This window comes from Desmodus rotundus, chromosome 12 (genome assembly GCF_022682495.2).
Source record: "Desmodus rotundus isolate HL8 chromosome 12, HLdesRot8A.1, whole genome shotgun sequence".
In the NCBI taxonomy this organism is placed as follows: domain Eukaryota; kingdom Metazoa; phylum Chordata; class Mammalia; order Chiroptera; family Phyllostomidae; genus Desmodus; species Desmodus rotundus.
This window is the reverse complement of record NC_071398.1, coordinates 52,742,831-52,763,176: the sequence shown is the minus strand read 5'-3', so window position 1 is coordinate 52,763,176 and position 20,346 is coordinate 52,742,831. Positions and strand designations below refer to the sequence as shown.

At 46.0% G+C, this 20,346-nt stretch overlaps 7 protein-coding genes and 1 pseudogene across 7 annotated transcripts; 4 read left to right on the top strand and 4 right to left on the bottom strand.

Moving 5' to 3' along the window:
- Positions 1–447: 447 nt before the first annotated feature.
- On the top strand, positions 448–2,633 carry LOC112313932 (histone H3.1). Its single transcript, XM_071219910.1, has 2 exons — positions 448–519; positions 1,539–2,633. Exon 2 carries the CDS (start codon positions 1,541–1,543, stop codon positions 1,949–1,951), a length of 411 nt encoding a protein of 136 aa, XP_071076011.1. The 5' UTR covers positions 448–519; positions 1,539–1,540; the 3' UTR covers positions 1,952–2,633.
- A 2,423-nt stretch (positions 2,634–5,056) lies between these two features.
- Positions 5,057–6,435, top strand: H1-5 (H1.5 linker histone, cluster member). Its single transcript, XM_045203767.2, has one exon. It carries the CDS (start codon positions 5,082–5,084, stop codon positions 5,760–5,762), a length of 681 nt encoding a protein of 226 aa, XP_045059702.2. The 5' UTR covers positions 5,057–5,081; the 3' UTR covers positions 5,763–6,435.
- On the bottom strand, positions 6,039–6,382 carry LOC112313929 (histone H2A.J-like; annotated as a pseudogene).
- A 183-nt stretch (positions 6,436–6,618) lies between the features above and the next one.
- LOC112313648 (histone H2B type 1-C/E/F/G/I) lies at positions 6,619–7,460 on the top strand. The gene has a single exon (XM_024570249.4). The coding sequence runs from the start codon at positions 6,697–6,699 to the stop codon at positions 7,075–7,077; it is 381 nt and encodes a 126-aa protein (XP_024426017.1). The 5' UTR covers positions 6,619–6,696; the 3' UTR covers positions 7,078–7,460.
- Positions 7,461–8,381: 921 nt separating this feature from the next.
- Positions 8,382–13,521, bottom strand: LOC128779718 (histone H2B type 1-K). Its single transcript, XM_053915696.1, has 2 exons — positions 11,964–13,521; positions 8,382–9,879 (listed from the first exon to the last, which is right to left on the bottom strand). Exon 1 carries the CDS (start codon positions 13,441–13,443, stop codon positions 12,964–12,966), a length of 480 nt encoding a protein of 159 aa, XP_053771671.1. The 5' UTR covers positions 13,444–13,521; the 3' UTR covers positions 8,382–9,879; positions 11,964–12,963.
- Positions 13,522–13,675: 154 nt separating this feature from the next.
- LOC112313927 (histone H2A type 1-H) lies at positions 13,676–17,236 on the top strand. The gene has a single exon (XM_053915698.2). It carries the CDS (start codon positions 13,760–13,762, stop codon positions 14,144–14,146), a length of 387 nt encoding a protein of 128 aa, XP_053771673.1. The 5' UTR covers positions 13,676–13,759; the 3' UTR covers positions 14,147–17,236.
- A 12-nt stretch (positions 17,237–17,248) lies between these two features.
- LOC112313633 (histone H3.1) lies at positions 17,249–18,739 on the bottom strand. Its single transcript, XM_024570233.3, has one exon. The coding sequence runs from the start codon at positions 18,737–18,739 to the stop codon at positions 18,224–18,226; it is 516 nt and encodes a 171-aa protein (XP_024426001.2). The 3' UTR covers positions 17,249–18,223.
- A 1,088-nt stretch (positions 18,740–19,827) lies between these two features.
- LOC112313643 (histone H2A type 1) lies at positions 19,828–20,329 on the bottom strand. Its single transcript, XM_024570244.4, has one exon. It carries the CDS (start codon positions 20,219–20,221, stop codon positions 19,829–19,831), a length of 393 nt encoding a protein of 130 aa, XP_024426012.1. The 5' UTR covers positions 20,222–20,329; the 3' UTR covers position 19,828.
- Positions 20,330–20,346: the final 17 nt, after the last annotated feature.

The window sequence follows — 20,346 nt, the reverse complement described above, 5'->3', positions numbered from 1 at the left end:
CCCCAAAGGCCCTTTTCAGGGCCGCCCACTTTTCTCTGGGAAAGAGCTGTGTGTTCTCTGGCCTTTGTAGGGGTATGTGCTGAGATAAAGGCAGCCGGCGTTTCTTGCTCTGGCAGTGGAGGGTACGGAGATAAGGCGGCCATCTCGCCCTCCAGCAGATACCTTAACCTCTCTTGTACTCTTGTCGAAGGATATCCACCACTGGGGTGGTTGGTGAGTGGGCAGTTTAGTAGCGCTGATCCTTGGAAGCATCTCTGCTTCCGAGCTCGTTGTTACTGTGAGAGCGCAGCAGCGTAGAGGTTGTAATAAATAGAAATGAGTCGCCGTCCCCAGAAACCCACAGTAACTAGAGCAGGTCACTGCTAGCAAAGTGATGGGTGGTAATTTCTAACGTGTTTGCTCCGGGTGACGTCACAACATCGGCACGCTTAGGATTGCCCTCTAGCTGCTTTCCAAAACTGTCCTGGCTCCGTAGCGGAGTGTCGCCACTACCCCCCTCACCGCGCTCGGCTAAATGAGGTGAGTTTGGGTTTAAAAAGAACCAGCGGGGTTCGCTGATTTCCATTCCCAGGCTGGGACTCCACCTAAACCCGAGGCTACCCAGTTTGTAAGACAAAGGAGTCAGTGTTCTAATTCGGGTACCTAGCTTCCTCTGAGCCCCGAGGCCTCACTTTGCTTTTGTGAAGGGGGAACTTTCTCCCGAGGTCACAGCCTCTCCGCCTTCTCCTCCTAACTCACCGCCAGGGTCGCTGTTTGCGCGCTCAGACTCCCTCTGCGGCCATTTCATTATGTAAAGGTCCTTCCAGCCACCCTGAAAATCTACTTAAGAGCTGTGGGCATTTCAAACTTTGGGAATTCAGTTAGGAACTTAAATTGTGTAACTTCCCCAGTTCAGGTGCATTTTGGTACCACCCTGCCTCCTCCATGCCCAGCATGTCTATCACCCACTAATGTGGGAAAGTCCGACTCAAATCTACACCTCCTGTTTTGATACCTTTATTGAAAGCTTATTGTGTCCTCTAAGTTCACGCTAGTATCAAAGGCTGAGTAAATATCATGACTTTTTAGAGAAAAAGTTGGCCGGCCTTTGTTTTAAAATGAGCGATTCTTAAGCACGCTCAAGTTTGAGAAGGCTGGCGCGGCACACCGTGGCTAAAAGTTGAAACTACTTCAATGCCTCCTTTTAGCTTATTCTTTTTCCCTTTTACGTTCATCAAACTATTATCGAGAAAACCATTATGATACCTCTTATTTAAAACACTGCAAGGAATTTTCCAAGTTTCAAGACATTTCCTTAAGAACTTTAAATGCATTCTAGAGGATTTTTAAAAACCAGTAAGCTATTTTCTTAGTACACTCTCGCAGAGACCTAACAGGAGGGAAAACGTTTCCTTTGCTGAAAAGTAAACCGAGGACTAAACCGGCGGGGAGGAAGTGGGAGGAGCAGGTCCCGTCGAATCAGAGCGCGGGAGTCGCTATAAATATTGCGTTGGCCGGTCCTTCTGCTCTTTGCCATTAAGACTGCTGCTTCTGTGTAGGTATGGCACGGACCAAGCAGACGGCGCGCAAGTCCACGGGCGGGAAGGCCCCGCGCAAACAGCTGGCCACCAAGGCGGCCCGCAAGAGCGCGCCGGCCACGGGCGGCGTCAAGAAGCCGCACCGCTACCGGCCCGGCACGGTGGCCCTGCGCGAGATCCGCCGCTACCAGAAGTCCACCGAGCTGCTGATCCGCAAGCTGCCCTTCCAGCGCCTGGTGCGCGAGATCGCGCAGGACTTCAAGACCGACCTGCGCTTCCAGAGCTCGGCCGTCATGGCGCTGCAGGAGGCGTGCGAGGCCTACCTGGTGGGCCTGTTCGAGGACACCAACCTGTGCGCCATCCACGCCAAGCGTGTCACCATCATGCCCAAGGACATCCAGCTTGCGCGCCGCATCCGCGGGGAGCGGGCCTAAGTTTTTGAGTGTCCCACAACTGCTCCACCCCTAAAAGGCTCTTTTCAGAGCCCGTCAATTCTTATCGATAAAGAGCTGTTGGCTTGTAGTAAATATGGTCGCTTTGTGGAAAGCTGCTTTTGAATTCTAGATTGCGAGGTTCAGAATGTGCTGGCTACCGGCAGCCGGCTGTGTCTGTAAACTTGGCTTCGACAGTGATCCGCGGCTAGACTTCTCATTCTCTTCACCCGTGAAGACTGTTTTCTGAATAACCACTTTTAACAATTATTGGATCAGTGTATAACTTTAACATACTCGGCTAAGAAGTGAAGGACAAACCATGATTTTGAGAGGTTTAGTTCATTATTGTGGGTTACGCAGTTGGAATGCACTCTAGTTTTTACAAAGTGTTTTGGTGCCTTCATTTGAGAGGTGTGCTTATTTGCTTTTCTGTCAGTGTTCTGAGTGTTCAAAACCTTGTTTCAATTTGTTTCAATGTAGTGGTGACAAATGCTGTGGGCTTTGTGCATGCGACTGGGAAAAGGGGAGACGACCTTCAGCATCTGCAGGCTGTCCTCTGTAAAATGTGTTCCCAATATCCCCCTCAGTTGTAAGAACTTTGCCTAAGTGTTTCAAATATGTGTTTGTCAGTCTGTGTTGGAGTTTCATGATTTTTTTTTTCAACTAGAGATTAAATCTGAGATGTCACTTTTAAAGCTCTTTTTGGTTTCCAGTCATAATTTGCTTTTTAAACCAAACTCAGCTGTTTATTTTGTCCAATATTTTCAGTTTTTTAGTCTCCTCACGTTTTCTTCATATATAACTATCAATACCTCATTGCTGCTCACGTTTTGGGGGGCACATCCTAACTCCAGGAGGGAGTGGAGTTATATACAGGGTATTTTTCTCCATAGAATTTCCAGACAGGTCAGACATCCGGGCCACTTCTTCCTGTTTTTGTGCTTGCCCACTCAGAGAGGCTTTGTCGGTATATCCCAACTATTGGCGCCTTTAGCTTTTTGAACGGTCTCTGAATTGATTCACCAAAAACTCTGCCGATGGGGCCGGGAGCTTTTTCCTACAGATTAGTTTGGAGCTCTGTTTGTAGCTGTCAGGAGTAGGGACAACTGGCTGTTTCCAGCTTCAGAGACCTCTCTGCTCACCCTCTGGGGTTTTCCCATCATAACAGTCCCAGCTGGTCTGTGTTCAAACCTCAGAGCCACCAATGATTAGCTGTGTGACCTTTGACAAGTTACCCATCCTCTCTCCCGGCCTCAGCTTGTGTAGGTATAAAAGGCAGCAAATGAGTTAAAAGCTGTAGAGCATCCTTAGATTAGCTCCCGGCATTTAGTGAACGCTCAGTGTGCATTAGCTCTTATTACACCTGTCTGTCTCCTGCCCCTAAAGCATGGAGGAATCCACCTTCTAACCACCTAGATTTTCTAAAAGTTTTGGGATTTAAATAGTGGAAAGTGCTTGGTTAGAACATCTTCTTAAGATCTTTTCATTATATCGTAATTCACATTGTTCTGAAAGAGGCTGGTTTGTAGCAATATACCACAATGTATGTCTCTGTGGATGAGTTCAGAACACAGTAAAAGGGCTACATAGTAATTATTTCAGGTTTTGCTGGCCACATGTGGTCTTTTTCACATTTTTTTCGAACACAAAAATCCAAACACCACTTTCAGTTTGAGGATTTTACAAAAACAGGCCTCTGTCCAGATATGGCCATCCGTGGCTATAGCTTCAACTCCAGGATGCCCTGGAGAGAAGTATGTTGGGTATTTCATTACAAAGTATTTCACAGAGAACATGAAGTGCTGTGGATTGCATCGGAGGTCACAGTTCTCATTTGATGTCCCTTATCATCCAGTTTGGGCATAAATTATTGTCCATTCCCCACCCTACATTCCTCCTAAGCAAATAGCGAACTTCTCCACCTTCCTTTTCAAACTTATGGTTGTTGCATCAGTTCCATGGTATGTCAAGTTTTCCTGAATTCTGAGTTCAGGAAATGCGCTTTTTTCATAGTCAATAGCCAATTGTTTTTTGGTTTTTGGTTTTTGTTTTTTACAAAATACAGGCCAATCGTTGCTTAAAATGATACTCACATTGATGTCTCCTGTCTGCTTACAGGCAAGGGTGTTCCTAACGGCACAATTTGGTAATGTTGATGGACATGAGAAGCTGATGGACATGATGGATGGGAGAAGCTCCTTGGAAATAGGAAAGTCCCAATCATGCTTTTGATAGCTACTGGAAGCCTTTAAGAATTTTTTTTGGCAGGTTGGAGTGTTTTCTAAAACATTTACTGGTCTAAACATTTTTTATCTTTGTTTTAATAGATCTCGGTAGGAACTAAGGAGAGAATGCACCTCAATCAACTACACCAAATTTAAGATTTAATTTGAATATAGGTCTTTCGATCCTGGCACCTAAGTAATTTCTATTCCCCCTGCTGCAGCTAAACTTTTCTAAACTGCAAAATACCTGTCTCTAGAGACATAGGTGCATGGAAACTCCTAGGAAGTAGGACCAGTCTTCAAAGTAAGGTCTAGGGGGTTAATGTGGGGCTGTAGGCCACAGCGGCCCTGAGCCTTTGTTCCTTGCTGTGGTTAGATACAAAGTTTATGCCTACACCAATTACCCTAGTGTCTTTCCTCTTGTAAAAATCAAAGGCCAAACTTAGGAACAAAGCTTTCTTTTAAAAAAGAAAAGTTCACTTGATACTTAGTAGAAATTTTTGTCCCATGGAACTAAATAGAATGATGCCCTAAACCAGGTGGACTTCTATGGAAGACCGAAGAGATTTTTTAAAATATCCTTCATCGGTTATACGTGATTCATAAAAGCACAAACAAGTAAGTGTCCGGGAGACTGCTTTCCTACTTTGGTGTTTTAAATCGTCCCATTCCGTACCTCTGTTTTCAGCATTTAATCAGATTTTGGGGATTAAGAAACACAATTAGAAACACAAGTTGGAAGTCCAACCGCTAAAGGCGGCCGCCCGAGGGCGGTGGATAGGACGCCCCACCAATCACAGCGCAGCCCTGGCTTATATAAGCCCGGACCCGAGGCGGGCGACACTACAAACTCGCTGTTTGGATTTTGAGTCTCTCTTTCTCGTCTAGCAGCTCCTCCAATCGTCATGTCGGAAACTGCTCCCGCGGAGACCGCCGCCCCAGCGCCGGTGGAGAAGTCCCCAGCCAAGAAGAAAGCGGCTAAGAAGGCGGCGGGAGGGGGCGCAGCGAAACGCAAAGCATCTGGGCCGCCGGTGTCTGAACTCATCACCAAAGCCGTGGCAGCCTCCAAAGAGCGCAATGGCCTTTCTCTGGCGGCGCTCAAGAAGGCGTTGGCTGCCGCGGGCTACGACGTGGACAAGAACAACAGCCGAATCAAGCTTGGCCTCAAGAGTTTGGTGAGCAAGGGCACTTTAGTGCAGACCAAGGGCACCGGTGCCTCGGGCTCCTTCAAGCTCAACAAGAAGGCGGCCTCTGGTGAGGCCAAGCCCAAGGCTAAGAAGTCGGGCGCGGCCAAACCCCGGAAGCCTACAGGGTCGACCCCCAAGAAACCCAAAAAGACCGCAGGGGCCAAGAAACCCGTCAAGAAGACTCCTAAGAAAGCGAAGAAGTCTGCGGCTGGCAGTGTCAAGAAGGTGGCTAAGAGCCCTAAGAAAGCCAAGGCCGCCTCAAAGCCCAAGAAGGCAGCAAAGAGTCCGGCCAAGCCCAAGGCTGTGAAGCCTAAGGCGGCCAAGCCCAAAGCCGCTAAACCCAAGGCAGCTAAGCCCAAGGCAGCAAAGGCTAAGAAGGCGACTCCGAAAAAGAAGTAGGAGGTGGGCCTTTTCAAAGGCATAGAAACCCAAAGGCTCTTTTCAGAGCCACCCCAGAGGTCTCTGGAAACAGCTGAGCACTCGAGCACTTAACCTTGTTATCTAACCGTCCAGTTTGGGTGTAGGATTTGGGCTTTAGACCTACGCGCTTGCAGAGAGAAATAGAAGTGGCAGATACCAACACCAAGTAATTTCCTCATAAACACGACACCCAAGTTTCTCCCCTATTTAAAAGCATGAATTCCTAGCTCTTCCTAAGTTTATAAGTTGGCGCGTTTACTTTCGTTCTTCCTGGGGCAGCAGCACGGGTTGGATGTAGGGTAGGATGCTGTGAGGCACAATTGTCACCTTGCCCAGCAGCCTGTTGAGCTACTCCTTGTGGATGGCGAACTTCAGGTGGCGCGGGATAATATGAGCCTTCTTCCGTGCGCAGCGTTTTCTGCCAGCTCCAGGATCGCGGCCGTCAGGTACCTAGGCGTGCCAGCCACAACCCTGTCGGCGTAGTCGCCCTTTTGGATCAGGCGGTACACACCGCCTATGTAGAAGTGCAGCGCGCCCTGCAAGGAGCGCGTCTTGGCCTTGGCGCGCACCCTGCCGCCGTGTTGGCCGCCTGCGGACATTTCGACTGCAGGATTCTAATTTACAACTATCTATAAAAATAAGTCACTTTTTAATTAAAAACCTTTTTTCGGTACGAAGAAGCAGATGTGTCCCTGATTAAGATGTCTGCTTAATCTTAACCAGTGAAAATGCAAACTTGGGATTCTTCCGTTCTGATTGGACAGCTAAAAATTTACGTTATTCTGAATAACCACCAATCAGACACTGCACTTACATTTATCACCTTATTTGCATGCGAGATTCTATATAAAATTGGACAGGTCACGCACTTTTCAATTTCTTTAATTTTTCTCTTCTTGAGTTTTTATCTACCATGCCTGAGCCAGCCAAGTCCGCGCCCGCGCCGAAGAAGGGCTCCAAGAAGGCCGTGACCAAGGCGCAGAAGAAGGACGGCAAGAAGCGCAAGCGCAGCCGCAAGGAGAGCTACTCGGTGTACGTGTACAAGGTGCTCAAGCAGGTGCACCCGGACACGGGCATCTCGTCCAAAGCCATGGGCATCATGAACTCGTTCGTGAACGACATCTTCGAGCGCATCGCGGGCGAGGCGTCGCGCCTGGCGCATTACAACAAGCGCTCGACCATCACGTCGCGGGAGATCCAGACGGCCGTGCGCCTGCTGCTGCCCGGGGAGCTGGCCAAGCACGCCGTGTCCGAGGGCACCAAGGCCGTCACCAAGTATACCAGCTCCAAGTAGACTGGGACGTACCGGTTTTTCTGTTAACACCAAAGGCTCTTTTAAGAGCCACTTAAGTCTTCTGAAGAGAACTGTTACTTTATATATTGGGGAACTGTGTATCTGCTGCAAAGAGAAGTTGCCCAGTTTCTTTATTTGATTTTGTTACCAATATCCCCTTACAATGTAGTGTATGCTGCGGCAACCTTCCATGTATTTTTCATGGATCTATGCCAATAAGGACGAAGTTCACTAGCAAACAAGTGCAATAAAGAAAAGTACCCTTCGTCTCAAAACAATCTAGTCACCTTCAAAAAATGGCAACCTGGCTTCTGGTGTCTTCATACTGTTTTCGAGTGCTCTATCCCTGATTTGATGTATACCTAATAAAATTAGAGCTTGACACACACTAAAAATAGTCTTAGTCATCCGTTTTTAGGGGTGGGGTTGGGATAAGGTAGGGCAATACTGGTTCTTCTCCCCTTCTGCTGAGTGTTGATTTCCCAACTACTAAATTAGAAAATACAAAAGAAAAGCAAATGAAAGTGAGAAAACAAGTTCCGCATAATTGGGTGATAATCCAACACAGACACTGCACGTATAGTTTGAAATAAAACACGGATTCCCTGTGCGATTCTGTCCTGACTAGAGAATTCTGGGCAGTGAGGCTTTGTGGGAGGGACCGACATTTTACCCACTTTCTCATTTCTGAGTGAAACTTCTTTATGGGAGGAATTAGGTTTATTCCCTATTTTCCTGTCTAATCTGCTCCATGTGTTTTTCTCTATTTCTCTAGCATGCACTGTTTCTCTACTAATTGGAAGAAATTTTAAAAATTAGGAAATAGAGCAAAAGGGCGGTGGGGCGGTGGGGGTGGGGGGAGGCACTGGGCAGGATTTGATAGCTGCTGCTGACTGTATCCCTGCCCTGGGACTGTTCCTGTCCCTGTGGCGGTGGCAGCTGTCATTCAATGGCACAAAGAGAAAAATAAACTCAAGAAGAGCAGATGAGCCATTATGTATTCCCAATCGTGAGTCAAAATCCATCTGTCCATATTAAGTCCTTAGAAATCGCATAGAAACTTAAAACTATTTTGGTCTTTGCTCAGGATCAGCATGGAAAGGCTTCCACATCAAATTGTTTTTGCCGAAAGTTCTTGATGATGCCCTTTATTCAATTACGGTCCTCCAGTGGCTCAACAGTTTTACTCCCAGATGTTTACGTGAAAATATCCTGCATGCTTGTAACTGGAGACATGCAACAGAGCAGTGCTGTTTTTAATAGCAAAAACTAGAAGAAAGCACACGTTCATGGCCAAAGGAAGAAATACATTTATTGAGGTGCATTCACACAGTGGGAGAGCATATAGCAGAGAAAATGATTGAAATACACACACTCTGTTGAATTTTAGAAACAAATCTCAGAAGGTTGACATGTGGTACCTTTTTATAAAGCTAGAAAATAAAGCCAAATTTCTATTATGTAAGCACATATAGAAGCACATGTGTATGATTCAAAAATTTTTAAGAGGTAGCTTCATGAATAAATGTTTTAAAATATGTGGCAGTGGATACCTCTGTGATACAGGCAGGGTAAGGGAGGGGAGAAAGGCTCAGAGATAAATGCGAGTTGTACATAAGAACTTTCAAGCTTCGTCTACGTTGTCATAAGGAAACCTGATGACAACTCCAAACCTAAGGGTATTTCTCCAGGTGGTATCTCTTCCTTTTAGAGAGTAGGGTATAAAAGACTGACAGAGGCCAGGAAGAGATTTAGAAACTTAAGATTTCAGCTACAGTTAGTCAGCATTCAGTCTTCTCCATGTCTTGTAAACTCCCCTTTTACTCAGCTTCTCACAAAGCCTTTGACAGCTCTGTGCAGGCGACATGTACGTGTTTGTGTGCATATGCAGATATTCTATAACTTCATGTATTTACGGAACTGTGGCGTCTGACCCTCCCTCAATTCTGTTAGAAGGGAAATTACACTTTTTAAAATGTGTCTTCTCTCTTTCCACATCTCTCTCCCAAGATATTTGAGGACAGTGAAGTTACCATCACATTTGGGATTTTTAAATCACTAATTTTCAAAACATATGTGCCTTTGATACTATCCATTAGTGCACTAACGCAGATAATAAGCACCCAAATCTGGTACTGTTTTGCTTTTCAGAATGAGGGAAACAGAAGATAATATCCGGGGAGGAAAAGGGAACAGGATTCAGAGGGAGTAAGTTACCTAAACCCATATCCTGGGCCTGGAGAATGGGTATACATGGGTACTTTGTACCAGGGACTGCTTGAATAACCTCGAATTGTCAGCAGGGAACACGTCTAGAAGAATATGGAGGAGGGTGCCCAAAATCTACAGAATGAGAGGCACGTGCAGAAGGCATTTTGGTCCCTCTAGACGAGGTTCACCTGTCAGGTCCCTTTCATTGCAGTATTTAGAAAGTTAAAATTCCTAAAATAAAGGGGAGAAAAAGAAAATAAACTCAGTCATCTAAATTAATTTATGCCATTTTTCATCTGCCTTGGGAACTGATTTCAGCCAGTCCCAACTGGGATTGTCACTTGTTGTTTTCCATTGGAATTTATACCTGGTAGCTCCAAGAATTCACATGATTTGCCCCAAGTAATTTCTGTCAATATTTTTTTACATGAAGAACAATTTATAGAACAGAAAGAAACTGGAGCATAGAAATAGATGAGAAAATCCGATCCTCAAGGACAGCTTTCTCCCAGCTATGCCACCTGAGTAGACATGTTCTGCTCCATGCTTGCTAGCTGGGTACTTCAGTGAGCCTGTGATTCTCTTAACGATCTGCAAAATAGAAACGACAACAGCAAGGTCCCAGTATTTTTTAGGACATTTTGAGATGATGTACACGGATTCCAAGCATGTTTTGGGACCTGGGTGAGGTACCTGTGGAAAAGTTACGATGAACAATGTATTACATAGATGTTCTTTTCTTTCAAAGAAATAATTATTAAAGAGTCAGAGAAACAAGTATGACTATAAATAGTTTCCACAATGTGAGCTTCTTGAGTTATATATATTTATATTTTCTGACAGACACATCACAGTGGCTCAATGAAATAATACATTAATTAAACCAACAGTTTCCTGGATCTGTACCAAGTACCATGGAGATCCCAGGAAATTATGGTAAATAGTATGTAAATTCTGGTGTTTAAAATGTTGAAATAGAAAGTGAAGATGTCATTCTCTTTTCTACACCCCTTAAATCTTTCTGTCTCAGTAGCCGGTAAAGTGTCAATCAGGTACCGGCAGGCCATGAAATCTCCACTGACACCCACCCTGTCCCTTTTGAACTTTATAACAAAGAGCAGTTCTCAAGCTCAAGGCAAGAGGCAGTAAATAGTATATAACTGGAACTGAATAATGTTTTTTAAAAAATATTGTTCCATAGTTACTTTCTGTCCATGGTCAGAGGTAGAAATTTTCATTAGGGTAGTGATGTAAAGTTGTCTTTTAAAATATTGTTTTCTAAAGAAAAAAACTAAGTAAATGACAATTTAGATTATAGCCAGATACAGCAAAAAGAAAACAATTGTATAAGTGGAACCTAAATGACTGAAGTTTGAACAATACTGAATAAGATATATGCAACCTCATAAAACAGGCAGAATAATACTTTTGTTATATTTCTATACAAATTATATATCTATGTCTATTACATAATTATATGGCTATTGCATATAATGAAATATTAAAATATTATCCAAATACATATTACATATAATGTCAAATATAGCTAATATGACATTAATTTAATGTTAACTACTTGTAGCAATTTGGAGTAAATATGGATCTGGAATGTGACAATCTGGGAAAGTTTCTTGAAAGAGGTGCAACAAGGTTGGAGCTTGAAAGAAAAGATTTTAGTTGGCATATTATCAACGAAGTACGTCGCTCCGGAATTTAGCAGTTTAAGACAGCAAACGTGTATTACCCCACGGAGTTTCGGAGGGTCAGGAATGTGCAAGCAGCTTGGCTGGATGGCTCTGGTGCCAGGTCTCTTAGGAGGTTGCAGTCAAGGACTCCGATCATCTAAAGGCTTGACTGGGACTGGAGCTTCCAAGGTCTAAGAAGAGGCTTCCTTCTAACGTTATTGGCTGGAGGCCTCAATTCCTCCCTGCGTGAGTGTCTGAAGGATCACCCATGCCAAGGGTCGGCTTATGGAAGTCTCTCATCTAACCTTGGAAGTGACCTACCATCGATTCCCCCACATGTGCAGGAAAGGCTCTGCAAGGGAGCAATTTGCACGAGGTGGGTTGCTGCATGCTTTAGAGGCTGCTTCCCACAGATCAACCCTCCCAGCCACCACACCACCTGGGGGATTTCAAATATCCTTGATGCCCAGGTGCTTCTGTGATCAATTAAATCAGAATCTCTGGGGTTGGGATAGGTAGTGATATTTTTTTCAAAATTCCATCAGCAATTCTGGTGCACGATTAAAGCTAAGAACCACTGGATGCAAGAGTGAGAAACTGGGGGCATAAAACTGATCAACTGAGAGCAACCATTTCTTTATTACATTGTATGGCCAATGAAGAACAGCCATAAGGTAAATTTTAGGTAATAATCACACCATTGTGCTGCATCATAACAGTGCCAACTTAGAAGCAGTGTTGACTCACGTAAAAAAGAAATGGACTAATATTAAGTCCTATAAACATTCCGTGTGTGCTCCCAGCCACCTCCTCCGGGCCAGAGGGAACAGTTACAGCCTTTGCAAAACTGTCTTTTGCTCCCTGAGCTCATAAATCCAGTCCAAATTGTGCGCTTTTTGTTCCCACAAGTCTGAGGCCGTCTGTCTTTCGTGGAAAAAGACTGAGCAATATCAAGAAATACAGTAAAGGTATTGGGATTGAAAATCTTACCTGATGGTCTGTCGAATGCTAGGAACTTGTATTTCTACATGAATCCCTGAACAAGTGGAGTCAGATCTGGAGTGCCAGCCTGTACACTAGGAGACTGCGCTTCCCTCTGGAAGAAAATGCCTTCCTGCCTCTCCTTCTCAAGTCCAAAAGGTTACCTTTTCATTTAGAATTTCTCCCTAACTAGAGAAGGGGGAAAGGGATTAAGAGATGAAATGTGGAGCTGACCTACATTCTAAACTTTCTCCCCAAGAACACGTTGACAGTGTTAAAATAGCAGTGAACTGGAACTCCATCCCGGAAGCAGGTAAAACATTAAAACATGAGTGAAGGTCAGGAAGCAGGATTAAACCACTCCTCGGTGTTACCTCACCATGAAGGAAATGGGGATGGGGTGAGGGATTGTGCAGACCTTGCCCAGGTCCTGGCACGTGTACAGAAAGCACCGGTAGAGAATTTAAAATTGCTCATCCCTAACTGGTGAAAAGAGGTGATTAATTTTTTTAACTTCCTTTTTCTTCAACTTTATCCCAACACCACTAGGTTATTTCGTGCGAATATAGGCATAGAGCGAGGCGTATACCACCACAGATGTTACAAAAGAATAAGCGAAAGGAAACGGGAACTGGGGAGTTTCCCTTAATTCCATTTACGTCACCATCACAAAGCAGGGGGTGGGGGATGAAAATGGCGGCGTAAGCTGTAAAGGAAGTTATCATTCAGCCAACGATTCGCACTAGAGTTGGTAATTTTTCTCACCTTAAAGAACACCTGAAATTTTCTAGTTAACAAACTTTCTCAAAGGAGGATTCTCAAAAGCAATTGGAGCATGAATGTTAAGTGAAATCAGCTTAAAAATAATTAAGCTTCAGTGTTTGCCGTTTCTTACAATTTCCTAAAGTATTGATAGCATTCTTAACCACACAATGCCAAATAGGGCTTTTTGTCCAAATTAAGAACCATTTCCCAAAGAGTTCAGATTAAAAACTTCCTTTCCTACTTCTTATACAAGACTGAGTGCCAGTCCTCTCTTGAAAACCTGCGTGGCTCTGAAAAGAACCTTTGGGTGTGAACGAGCCTGATCAGTCTGTTCGAGGAGGGCTCGCTTCGCGCTGGTGTACTTGGTGACGGCCTTGGTGCCCTCGGACACGGCGTGCTTGGCCAGCTCCCCGGGCAGCAGCAGGCGCACGGCCGTCTGGATCTCCCGCGACGTGATGGTCGAGCGCTTGTTGTAATGCGCCAGGCGCGACGCCTCGCCCGCGATGCGCTCGAAGATGTCGTTCACGAACGAGTTCATGATGCCCATGGCCTTGGACGAGATGCCCGTGTCCGGGTGCACCTGCTTGAGCACCTTGTACACGTACACCGAGTAGCTCTCCTTGCGGCTGCGCTTGCGCTTCTTGCCGTCCTTCTTCTGCGCCTTGGTCACGGCCTTCTTGGAGCCCTTCTTCGGGGCGGGCGCGGACTTGGCTGGCTCGGGCATGGCCGGGAGGAAGCGCCAAAGAAACGGGAAAGAGGAGCGTGAGGCTGTGAGTGTCCTCTCGGTTCACAGTCTCTTAAGGAGGCGGTGAGCAAAGTCGCGTCTGACTGGCGGGAACTCCAGAAACGTCACATGAATATTGTCCAGTCAAAGTAAGCGTATTTCAGAGCGAGGATCCCATTGGTTGAAGTGAAAGGGCCTGTAACTTTTCGCCAATGGTACAGGTTCCCTTTCGCGCCCAGGAACGACTGACTATAAATAAGGACGCTCCGGGCTCCTCAACTTCTCCTCAAGTTAGAGCCAAAGTATTCTTTCCGTCATGTCTGGACGCGGGAAGCAGGGCGGCAAAGCGCGCGCCAAGGCCAAGACGCGCTCGTCGCGGGCCGGACTCCAGTTCCCCGTGGGCCGCGTGCACCGTCTGCTCCGCAAGGGCAACTACGCCGAGCGGGTGGGCGCCGGCGCGCCCGTGTACCTGGCGGCCGTGCTGGAGTACCTGACGGCCGAGATCCTGGAGCTGGCGGGCAACGCGGCGCGGGACAACAAGAAGACGCGCATCATCCCGCGCCACCTGCAGCTGGCCATCCGCAACGACGAGGAGCTCAACAAGCTGCTGGGCAAGGTGACCATCGCGCAGGGTGGCGTCCTGCCCAACATCCAGGCCGTGCTGCTGCCCAAAAAGACCGAGAGCCACCACAAGGCCAAATAAGCAAGTATGGGAGCGAGTAATCAAAAGGCTCTTTTCAGAGCCACTTTCCTTGTCATTGAAAAGGTAGCACGACTCTATTGCATCTCTGACCACTTCTTAGTTAGTAACGTTTATGACAAGACTACTCGTAATTCCTAGTGAGACTTTTTTGCGGCCTTTTATTTCAGAAATCGGTTTCAAAGCTTTTTAAGGAAGGGAATTGATATGTTGGTGTTTTAAATAGGCCATAATTTCAAGTTAATGTTGGACCTAGAAGATATTTTTGACTCAAGGTAGTCACCCAAATCTTCCTGGAAATCAGCTGTAGCTTAAGTGAGGAGTTACATCAAATCCAAACATTCTTTCAGAGGGCATAAGGGTGATTTCCACAGACAATCCACTGTCAGCAGGAAGTCTGCAGGTTCAGTAATATTTCAGGTGTTTCTGACAGCACTTGGTTAATTCATCCTGACAGTACGTTTATTACCATACTGGCATGACTAGATGTCCACGTTTTGTAACCACGATCACACTAGTTGCTCCTAAGTGGATTCCAAGAGCACTGATGATAGATACCTGTATTTTGAAAAATGTGAACAATTTTGATTAAACCTGAGGCTGTTTTGACAACAGAGAGACCAGAGATTCTGGTATGTTTCTTATTTCTAAATTGGCATAGAAAGGTCTTTTTATTCTGGGCCTTGGAAACGAACATTTATGCCACTCCCCAGTTTGCCATGTCAAGTGTAGGGTAAATGGAGGCAGTCCTGCTTCCTCACCCAGGTGTCCAGGTAGCTTAGGGTTGCAGTGTTCCTATAGCCTTGGAGGCGCCTGGTAACTAGTGTTCTTGTAACCTTGAGACTGGGTCTGTTGAACTGTTCGCATAACATGAACTGGGCTTGCATGGGCAGAATTACGTTATATAGTTTTCTGGCATTTTGCCGGCCTTGTTCACCTCTAGTACTTAAAGCAGTAGGGGCTTCCCACTAGTGACACACAGGGGCACAGGTGCCACAAAAGGTGCCATGCTGGGGAGCAAGGGCCATGACGTGTGTCATGCAGGGAAACTCGTACCTTGCAGGTTGCATGACTCAGCCACCCGCGAATGAACATGTGCCAGACATCCCAACGGCTACATGAGTATTTTTCTGTGCAGGAATACCATGAACTTGCCTGGCCTTGAAGGGTCATAATACATGAAGCATGCAGGCACAACGAATGTCCTATTTTCTTTTTCCTAATGTATTTATGCTTTCAACAAGTGTTTATTTCACACTTAGGTACCAAGTATTAGGAATACGTTAGTTAGTAAGACACTGGTTGTTCTAAAGAAACAATGTAACAGGTAGTAACAAAAGTAAGTACAGCACTATGTAGCAAGAAATGTAGACACAGGATATTAGGGGAGCACAGAGGAGGAGTGACATCTGTGAGAGGCAACATCGGGTCTGAGGGTTAAAAGAAACTGGGAATTGCAGGAAAGGGTAGGAATTCCATCACCAGACCGTTTGTGATATACACAGCAAGTTCAAGACGTTCGATATTGGCATGAAGGCGGAGGTTAAAAGAGGTAGGCAGGAGCTGGAAGGGATCTATGGGCCATTCCTTTCCCTTAAATATTTTTATATACTAATGACACCAAAAATTTTTTTTTAATTTTAATCCCTTCACCTTTTTCATTCAGCTCCCCAAACCTCTCCCCTCGGGCAGCTGTCAGTCTGTTCTCTATATCTGAGTCTGGTTCTATTTTGTGAATTTATTTTGTTCATTATATTCCACACATAAGTAAAATCATACGGTATTTGTCTTTCTCTGGCTGGCTGATTTCACTCAGCTTAATACTCTCAAAAAACTACAGAACACGTTACCTATTTGGGTACCGTCCTTCCATAGGGGCAATGTTAATCTCCGTATCATTCCAGTTTAGTATGTGTGCTGCCGAAGTGAGCGCAGTGACTCCCAACTCTACGCCCACCCAGACTTATCTCCTGAAATCAGACGTGCACATTCATCTACAACTTTCTGAAGCTCTTGGAGATCCCCAGGAAACTCAAAATGAACATCCCAGACTGATTGTTCTCACAACTTCCCCTGTGATCTCTTATCTTAAACTTAGTACTTGGCTTGCCATCTGCCCATTATCATGATCCAAATGGTCTGGTGCTGGCTGAATATCACTGTGCGCTGGCCATCCCTAGAATGAAACTCAGTTCCTTGTATAGGGTGATGAAAGCATGATTAAAGTCCCGAACGAGCTTACGTGTAAGGCCAGCAGACCATCGTTGTTCAGCACAAGGGGTGTTTTGAGAGATGTGGAGTATCCGTAGCCACATAATTAGAAATGTCCACGTAACTAGAACTTCTCACTGCCCCTGAATAAAATTTTCATGTAATGAAAGATTCATTTGGATAATTATATTTACTGTCCATTTCCAGGAAAGGGTGCCCTTCCCAGTCAGTAAGAGTATGGGTCAGTGTAGACAGATCATCTCTTGTGGGCCCTTCCTGGCTAATTAATAGCTGTTTCCCAACTCAGAAGGCATTGTTTACACACTCAAGAATACCCATCTGTTTAGAAATTGCTGGATCATCAGGCAGAGTGGGAGGGTGGTGTCAAAGGGCCATTATTCCCCTCCAAATATTTTCTGTCTTCCCAGAGGAAAGCTGACTCCTGAGAGAAGATAATCAGCACTTTATTTTACTAAAGGTTTTGATTCAAATAAAAATATTTAAATTCGGTAAAATATTGCCATCAACCTAAATTCTGTTACATGGTAATCATAGGTGCTCCTTCCCATGAACCACAAGGTGATGCACATGATTGTGAGCAGAGTATAGTGTTTGCAGTAATGACCTTATCTAATTTTTTAAAGAATTAAGAATGTAAAGAGTTTTTTCATTTGTTTCACAAACTTGTGAGGACACAGTGTACACAAGCCAATTTGTCAAGTAAAGTCTTGAATGCTTAGGTCAGTATTGTTTCCATTTTCTCTATCAGGGAGGGAGGGTAATGTACACGAGCTGTACACAAGTCAACAGGAAGGGTAAAATGAGGTGCTAGCCTGTCAAGAAAACTGATGAAAAGCACTTGTAAGGAACTGCTAGACCCAACCCATACTGGAGAACCTAGAACATTAAGGCCCAGTTGAGCATAGTCTTTGGTATTTAGAAAACCACAAGTATCAGATACAGGGAAAGAGTCCTATCCAACCTGGGAACTGCTGCTCACACAGGTCTGCCCTTCCAGGATGCTGGAAGCTGGCAAAGACAAGCCCAGAGGGCTCATTTGCTAATTTTCTTACCAAATTTGGAACATGTGTGAAGGAAACATTTCGGAGCTTTATCCTATAGGGTTACCAGGTGCTACTGCTGAACAATGAAAAACACAACTCTCATAAGAACAAAAAAGATCCATGTAAACACTAACCCATTTTCTGAAGTAACAGCTAGTTTCGGCCAGTCGGTTTTTGTCTTACAGAGTCGTGAAAGAGCAATTATCAGTAAGAAAACCTGAGGTCTGTCCACTAATGCTAGACACTAGACACGATACCACTATTGCCCAACTTAAGTCTACTTGTGCCCTTCCCTGGGACTGGAGAGTTCAAGTTAGTCTGCGTGCAAGGTGCCCTTCCCTGTGCAGTGAGGCCGTCAGGGGATCCAGTTAAGCACACCCCTGCTACTAGATTAACCGAAGTGGGAAGAGAGGTTTTGGTTATCCACGTGCTAAGCCCCATCTCTACGTGGTGGGCAGTTTTTCCGTTTTGCCGGATCACTTTCTGCTTACACGCGTTTTTCTCACGAGACCCAGGTACTGACTTTATGCCCAAGAAGTTGTCTTTCCAAGTGGTGTTTAGCAACTCGTTTCAAGTACCTATCAGACACTGCACGTCGGACCTTCCCAACACTTGATTCTACTTCCCTTGAGAAAAACGAGACCCCCATTTTGGTAAGAACCCCGGCTCCCCTTCCCCATTTGTTAGCCCTACGCGAAATTTATGGTAGTAACACCTAGCGAAATAATGCAACAGCCACTGTCAGTGAGAGTGAAGTGGCTCTGAAAAGAGCCTTTGGGTTCAAGACTAGCACTTGCTTAAGAGTTTACGCCCTCTCGCCACGAATGCGGCGCGCCAGCTGGATGTCCTTGGGCATGATAGTGACACGCTTGGCGTGGATGGCGCACAGGTTGGTGTCCTCGAACAGGCCCACCAGGTAGGCCTCGCACGCCTCCTGCAGCGCCATGACGGCCGAGCTCTGGAAGCGCAGGTCGGTCTTGAAGTCCTGCGCGATCTCGCGCACCAGGCGCTGGAAGGGCAGCTTGCGGATGAGCAGCTCGGTGGACTTCTGGTAGCGGCGGATCTCGCGCAGGGCCACCGTGCCGGGCCGGTAGCGGTGCGGCTTCTTGACGCCGCCCGTGGCCGGCGCGCTCTTGCGGGCCGCCTTGGTGGCCAGCTGTTTGCGCGGGGCTTTCCCGCCCGTGGACTTGCGCGCTGTCTGCTTGGTCCGGGCCATCCCGAAAGTAACGAAGAACCGAGCTCGAACAGCAGTATGAGACCGACTCCTGGACTGCTGTGCATATATGTATAAGACAAGTCCAGCTCTGATTGGACCAGGCATCTGCCCATCGAGTCTCGCAGTGAAGGTATTGGACGCCGCACATATTTTGTGATCGCAGGAGCCTCTGGGACACTCAGACCGGAAACTTCTTCCTCCCACCCACCCTTCCAAAACAGCGGCTTTTTTTCTACCCTTTCTTCCCTGTACCGTCTTTACGCCTTTTCCTTACAACGTTCTTTGGCCTTTCTCCGCAGAATTTAATATAAATATTACAACGATATATCTTGTTTGCTGAATAAAAATGTTTAATTTTGGCACTTGAAATTGCTTTTCCTTTGATCTTTTTGAAAAGGCGCGCGCTACATGGGATTGGCTAAGGGAAATTTTTTAGCCTCGTTCAAGTTTAAGAAGGCTAATTTCATGTTGAAATCTTGATTTCTCTATTTAAACTTAGAGACTTTTACAGTGTAGTATAGGCTTTTTTTTTCTGTATCAGACTTAATTGAACAATTGTTACTTTTTCACTAGATAGTATTCTAATATAAAGAATTCTGCGTTTTACAATTTCAACTGAGGTTTGGGTACAATAGGGTTAAGGAAAAAATCCTCAAGCATGTAAATGGTGCAAAAAAAAAAAATTTGTGTGCCTTTTTAAAGTCACGTAGGACCCTTTAACGAGTTCTGCCTAAAGGACATGAGTCGAGGGCATGAAGTTTTGTTATTTACAATCCACTAGAGCCAAGCAAGAATTGTAATTGGGCGAATTGCAATGAAGTATCGCATTATGATGCAAGCCAGCTCTTGAACAGGGAACTGAAGTGTCGGTTTATTTCCCTTTCACTAACTAGACTTGCACTTATCTTTCAGCAAGTATTATTCTTTTCATGTTTCTCTTGGTTCAACCCTGAGGTCCTGCAGCATTGACAGCCTGAAGTTACCTACGTAAAGAATCCCCAGTGGTTTTACCTAATACAAACTTGTTTTATTGGGAGTCACTTTTGCATTCCTGTGAGTGTTCGGTGACACCTATTGGCTAATTGAGGTATAAGTAGCTACTACAATACGGAAAAGGCAAGCCCTTTTAGAAAAACATGGGTGGCTCTGAAAAGAGCCTTTGGTTAAAGTTGAGAAAGACCCAAATCTTCCAGTTCACTTGCCCTTGGCCTTGTGGTGGCTCTCGGTCTTCTTGGGCAGCAGCACGGCCTGGATGTTGGGCAGGACGCCACCCTGCGCGATGGTCACCTTGCCCAGCAGCTTGTTGAGCTCCTCGTCGTTGCGGATGGCCAGCTGCAGGTGGCGCGGGATGATGCGCGTCTTCTTGTTGTCCCGCGCCGCGTTGCCCGCCAGCTCCAGGATCTCGGCAGTCAGGTACTCCAGCACGGCCGCCAGGTACACGGGCGCGCCGGCGCCCACCCGCTCGGCGTAGTTGCCCTTGCGGAGCAGACGGTGCACGCGGCCCACGGGGAACTGGAGTCCGGCCCGCGACGAGCGCGTCTTGGCCTTGGCGCGCGCTTTGCCGCCCTGCTTCCCGCGTCCAGACATGACGGAAAGAATACTTTGGCTCTAACTTGAGGAGAAGTTGAGGAGCCCGGAGCGTCCTTATTTATAGTCAGTCGTTCCTGGGCGCGAAAGGGAACCTGTGCCATTGGCGAAAAGTTACAGGCCCT

Coding starts and splice junctions, on each gene's coding strand:
- H1-5 (XM_045203767.2), top strand. CDS start 5,082: ATGTCGGAAACTGCTCCCGCGGAGACCGCCGCCCCAGCGCCGGTGGAG.
- LOC112313648 (XM_024570249.4), top strand. CDS start 6,697: ATGCCTGAGCCAGCCAAGTCCGCGCCCGCGCCGAAGAAGGGCTCCAAG.
- LOC128779718 (XM_053915696.1), bottom strand. CDS start 13,443: ATGCCCGAGCCAGCCAAGTCCGCGCCCGCCCCGAAGAAGGGCTCCAAG.
- LOC112313633 (XM_024570233.3), bottom strand. CDS start 18,739: ATGCCTGGTCCAATCAGAGCTGGACTTGTCTTATACATATATGCACAG.
- LOC112313932 (XM_071219910.1), top strand. CDS start 1,541: ATGGCACGGACCAAGCAGACGGCGCGCAAGTCCACGGGCGGGAAGGCC.
- LOC112313927 (XM_053915698.2), top strand. CDS start 13,760: ATGTCTGGACGCGGGAAGCAGGGCGGCAAAGCGCGCGCCAAGGCCAAG.
- LOC112313643 (XM_024570244.4), bottom strand. CDS start 20,221: ATGTCTGGACGCGGGAAGCAGGGCGGCAAAGCGCGCGCCAAGGCCAAG.